The sequence below is a fragment of the Myxocyprinus asiaticus genome, chromosome 9 (genome assembly GCF_019703515.2).
Source record: "Myxocyprinus asiaticus isolate MX2 ecotype Aquarium Trade chromosome 9, UBuf_Myxa_2, whole genome shotgun sequence".
NCBI lineage: Eukaryota > Metazoa > Chordata > Actinopteri > Cypriniformes > Catostomidae > Myxocyprinus > Myxocyprinus asiaticus.
Window position 1 is genome coordinate 31,510,373 of NC_059352.1, and position 5,823 is coordinate 31,516,195.

Genomic DNA, 5,823 nt, shown 5'->3' on the forward strand with positions numbered 1-5,823 from the left:
TTAATAGCAATTATGTTAGCCCTTCACTGTGTGGAGGATGTTCAGCCCTTAAATACGGTAATATGTACTGACTCACTCTCAGCTTTAAGTCTTGCAAATGGTCAACATTCATCAAGACAAGATATAGTATATGAAATTCTCTTTAGTTTATTCAGAATACACAACGTTGCAGTTAGTCCTGTCATTTTTGTGGGTACCAGCACACGTGTGAGTGGGGGACAATGAAATAGCTGATACATTGGCTAAACAAGCAATAAGACACCCATATACTGTTATTCAGGTAACATTAAGTAAAACAGAGATAAAAACAGTTATAAAAACATAATCAAGTGGCAAGAGAAATGGGATAGAGAAATCAAGGGAAAACATTCAAAATCAAGCAGGTAAAGGGAGAACATGTTTTAATAAACGGAAAGAGGATACAATCATCTCCCATCTCAGAACAGGATCTAGTCTAAATTATTCTTTATTTGTAATATGAAAGCACGAAACTGGACAATGCATACATCCCTCACCCCCCCTACCCAGTTGGTGGCGATAATGCACCAAAAAAACCTTAGAAGAAGAAGAAGAAGAACCGGATATCCTGAAATGTTGCATTGTGGGATTCGTTTCGTTGATCGCTAATCGAGTGGGTGAAGTAATGAATTAAGAGCTTCGGACGCTTCTAAATATCCGTTCCGTGCTACAGGCGAACGCGCACGGCGCTTGTAAGACTATCCAGACAGTGGGTTTGATTGAGAATGAATGCTTGGAATTAAACATGTTTATTAACGCTAACAGGAACAGCAGCAGCACTGATGTGTGGATGTGGAGACTCCGCGTAAACTAATCAAGCAAAAGGTACCGTCTCCTTCCATCCTCCTCTATTACGCACACTCTCCCTGGCTTCAGTTCCACTTTATATTTACAATTACGCATTCTCTGTGACAGTGTTTTGGTGAAAGCCGGCCAAATCATCTGAAGCTCCACACAAAGCCGCTGCGGCAGGCGCTTTATCATCATTAACCCGTTGAACCTCCTCGGCTTGTTTTGATCCTCCTGAACTGAAGCGTCTCAGCAGCTCATCACTCATGGCATCTTCATCAGGGAACGACGATGACCTGACGATTCCGAGGGCGGCGATCAATAAAATGATCAAAGAAACGCTTCCCAATGTGCGAGTGGCGAACGATGCCAGAGAGCTGGTGGTGAACTGCTGCACAGAGTTCATTCACCTCATCTCATCAGAAGCCAACGAGATATGTAATAAATCAGAGAAGAAGACTATATCTCCAGAGCATGTCATAAATGGTGAGAATGTCCACACGTCTTTGCCTGATGTGCTTTTGCTTGCTAATAACTCAACACAGTATACTACAGGGACATAATGTGGATGGATCAACTTTTGTGGGTTTGACCTTACAACCTTTTAGCTACCAGCTCAGATTTTTGACCAGGCTGCATTAATGCACAAGGTTTTAGTATTTCAGCGTTCAGTGTGCCTTTAAACGGAACAAGTACCAGTGATAAGATATCTGGGAATATGGATGCACTCTAGATTGACCAAATGCAAAAAAGGAATAACCATACTAAGATGTTTGGCTGGAGTTGAGTGGGGTGCTAGTCGACTGTCCTTAAAATGATAGCTATGGTTGTATTACCATAATGTTTAAGAGTAAGGGAGATGTTAGGCAAATTTGTTTCCTCAAAGCTGGTCATCATTCACTTTCATTGCACATTTTTTCAATAAAATGAAAGCCAGTGGTGACTGAGATTAACAGTTTACTTGACATAATTTATGGGACAGTATGGGTTTTGAGCAACACAAAGGCAAAAATTATGACAATTAAAATTTGAGTGAATTGTCCCTTTAAATATTTACAGTGTGTATAAAATGATTTATTGTATGCTGGATTTGCAGGCACATATCTTATTGGATAAACGCAGCTAAGTAACTGTAAATTCATTGCTTTTAATTTTTTTCTATAGCACTTGAAAGTCTAGGTTTTGGGTCATATATCGCAGAGGTAAAAGACGTTCTGCAGGAGTGTAAAACGGTAGCACTTAAACGGAGGAAGGCCAGCTCTCGACTAGAGAACCTTGGCATTCCGGAGGAGGAACTTCTCCGTCAACAGCAGGAATTATTTGCCAAGGTAAAATAAGCTTTATGTGATCTTCAAGATCAAGCACATACCAATTAAGCATATCAATTATTCATTAAACAGAGAAAGTGTTTGTGTTTTTTATGAGAGAAATTAAAGTAACTTAAAAAGGGTGTAGCTCTTAAAGCTGAAGTGTGCGTCACCATCTTCACCAAACAAAGTTGAAAAAATGATCACAGCCTTCCATTAGTTGTACAAATAGATAGTCCTGCCCCAAACTCATGTCATTGGTCGAGCCAATGTTGCTCTGTCGGGCTGGATGGGCTGCTCAAACAAATGGAAGAATGTTTTGATAGCGTCACAGAGCCACAGTGTTACACTTTTAGGTGAAACTCAACCTATAGATGGCTTGCTTACTCTGCATATTAAGCTGGAATGTATAGAAATACACACATCAGCTTTAAGTAGAAGTTAAAAATTTTTTATCTGTAGTAATGCAGTTACTAGTTCCTCTCTAGATGAAGTAACCTTGTGTTTGTGTAGGTCCATGAAAGCTGTGGTTTTGAGTGGCTTTTCTGGTAAGCTCTGCTGTGTTACAGGCTAGGCAGCAGCAGGCTGAGTTAGCACAACAGGAGTGGTTACAGATGCAGCAGGCTGCCCAACAGGCACAATTAGCGGCAGCTTCAGCCAGTTCTGCTCAGCAGGCTGGATCTTCCCAGGATGAAGATGAAGAGGATGACATGTAACTCCCAACAGGCTTTCCCTGTGGCACACAGATAGATTGACACATATATATATATATATATATATATATATACACACACACAAATAAATATTTTACAGACATGTATGGTCTCCTACACAATTTGCCCTCCTTAAACCCTAGCAGAGAGGGGACCTCTGCAGTGTTGTTTCCTAAACAAACTTTTAAATCAAGCTCATCAGTATAAATTCATACTGATGGTTTAGGAATGCTCATGGGTGCTCTTCTGTGATTTGTTGCAATGTTTGCCTCTATTCACTTGTTAACTAGAATTATTAGGTCTTTTCTTTCACATTTATACCCGAGTTATTTGAAGGCAGTTGTCATGAGTTTCACCATTTTGTATGTGTGTGGTAAGGATGTTAAGTCGTGTAAAGTGGCTGTGACGTGACGCGCACCACATTGATTGTCCTTGGTTAAGTTCAGGAGCCAGCGTTTTACCTCACTGCCTCCTGTTTTAGGTGACTTGCATATTTCTCGTATTTTTGTTTGTAAAATAGCTTATAAAGACACATTTTGGGGAATCTTTTTTGGAAAGTGATTTTTACAGCAGTTCATCCCCGCTTCTGTATTTCTCTATGTTCTGCTGAGTGAGATCTGAGAAAATGTCCTTTGTAATGTAGGATGTTGCTTTTTGGTTCTTTTTTTGTTAGACGATCAGGATACAATATATGTAGATAGGCTTTTACCTGCCCTGTGCTCAGAACAGTATTCCAATGAAAATATTTACATTTGCAGAACTAATATCTGACTCATAGTACCAAAGATAGAAGAAACTATGAAACTTCAGTCAACTGATAGTTTTCAGAAATCTACATATGGTATTTCCTCTCTGTTCGAATTGAGTGCTTCAGTGCAGACCACACTGAAGTCTCTGTAAACCTATTGGTGGCTACTCTCACTTTGTACAATGTTTTGATAGCAGATTTTTCAAGGTGCAATGTGTAAAAGTTGCATTGTGAATGTGTGATTAATTGTTATCTCATGACTGGTAAGGTGTAGTTGACAAGCATATTCACATGCCTTTGCAAAAGCTGTATTCTCTAAGCAATAAATTCAACCTGTTTTATAGACGTAGTCCTTGTCATTTCTTTAATCACAGGTTTAATAAAGATTGATTCTTAATTTCCATGATTAAAGTATTTGTGTATGAATCCTTGCTGGAGTCTTACAGGTTATTAATTTTTAGTTCACTAAAATTAATAGTTCATAATTGTGTTTACAATATTAAAAAAAATAAAGGAAATCTGGGAGTCAATTATCAACTATTTTTATTCAATATCTGGTGTAAGGTGTATTAGTTTTGGCAACAAAAAACAAATTTTGCCCTACTTGGCAACAAATAACATCCAACCAAACCTTGATACTATATAACTGAGTGGAAATATAGCCATCTTTTTTATATATGCTTTTATTTAGAATTTATTATGGATTATAAAATATAATGATTATATTTCTTATAATCTTGATCTGGTGAGGACCCATGTCGGTTGAAACGTTATCAAGGTGAGGTCATATTAGCTTTTTTCTGGTCACAAAATGTATCAAGGTCGAAACAATTTATGACTTTTTATTGAATATTGATGGAGCAACATAGTTTGTGTGAAAATAATAATGGGTTGTAAAAGGTTGTTTTGTTTAAAAAACAATATTTAATTTTTGAGTAACATATTAAGATAATGCTTATTCAAAATAACTACTTTAGAAGGGGTGCACGATTTGCTGTTAATTTCAAACACATTTGTCATTTTACAGTATAACATCTCAAGCTTTCTGTAAACAGATTAACCTCCTTTGAGATTGGACAAATCCATGTGACAATGTGCCCACTTTTTTTTTTTTGTGTGTGTGTGTGTGTGTGTGTGTGGATTTTCTCCCCTTTATTTCCCAGTTTGAAATGACCAATTCCCAATGTGCTCTAAGTCCTCGTGGTGGCGTAGTGACTCGCCTCAATCCGGGTGGCGGACGATGAATCTCAGCTGCCTCCGGGTCTGAGACCGTCAACCCACGCATCTTATCACACGCCATCCACCGCGGCATCAACTCACCAGGGTAGGGTTGCACCAGTTGTGCGTAAGTTCTCACGTAAGTTAGGACGTAAAGTTCACACTAAGGGCTTAGTAACTACTAGTTAGTTTGTAGCTAATCAGTGCTTAATTTGGTTGCACCACCTGTTCTTAAGGCAAGACTGAACTAGTAGATCGTAAGCTCTCCATAAAGTAATGCGTAGTCACATAATATGTTGTTTACCTGAACTGATCCAATAAGCAGCCTTCAAATTTGTACACAGAAGCAGGCAAGTGCACACATATACATCAAAGGGGGCTTGAGCACCTGCCCTTTTTCTTCCTCGAGGGAAAGTGCCCTTTTTTCTGGGGTGTTTTTTTTTTTTAATTATTTATATATATATATATATATATATATATATATAAATGAATATATATATATATATAAATGAATATATAAATGAATATATATATATATATATAATATATATATATATATAAATGAATATATATATATATGTAAATGAATATATATATATATATAAATGAATATATATATATATATATATAAATGAATATATATATATATTATATATATATATATATATATAATATATATATATAAATGAATATATATATATATATATATATATATATATATATATATATATATATATATATATATATAATGAATATATATATATATATATATATATTATATATATATATAAATGAATATATATATGTATATATATATATAAATGAATATATAAATGAATATATATATATATATATATATATATAAATGAATATATAAATGAATATATATATATATATATATGTATATATATATATAAATGAATATATAAATGATATATATATATATATATATATATATATATATATATATATATATATATATATATATATATAAATGAATATATAAATGAATATATAAATGAATATATAT

The 5,823-nt window shown here is 35.1% G+C and overlaps 1 protein-coding gene across 2 annotated transcripts; it reads left to right on the forward strand.

Annotated features, from left to right (window-relative positions):
• The first annotated feature begins 574 nt into the window (after positions 1-574).
• On the forward strand, positions 575-3,916 carry LOC127446602 (protein Dr1). Of its 2 annotated transcripts, XM_051707651.1 has the most exons (4): positions 575-843; positions 934-1,293; positions 1,972-2,135; positions 2,684-3,916. In XM_051707651.1, exons 2-4 carry the CDS (start codon positions 1,074-1,076, stop codon positions 2,828-2,830), a joined length of 531 nt encoding a protein of 176 aa, XP_051563611.1. In that variant the 5' UTR covers positions 575-843; positions 934-1,073; the 3' UTR covers positions 2,831-3,916. The 2 variants fall into 2 exon arrangements, with proteins under 2 accessions (XP_051563611.1, XP_051563613.1); XM_051707653.1 differs by having other exon boundaries at positions 575-1,293.
• The last annotated feature ends 1,907 nt before the right edge of the window (positions 3,917-5,823 follow it).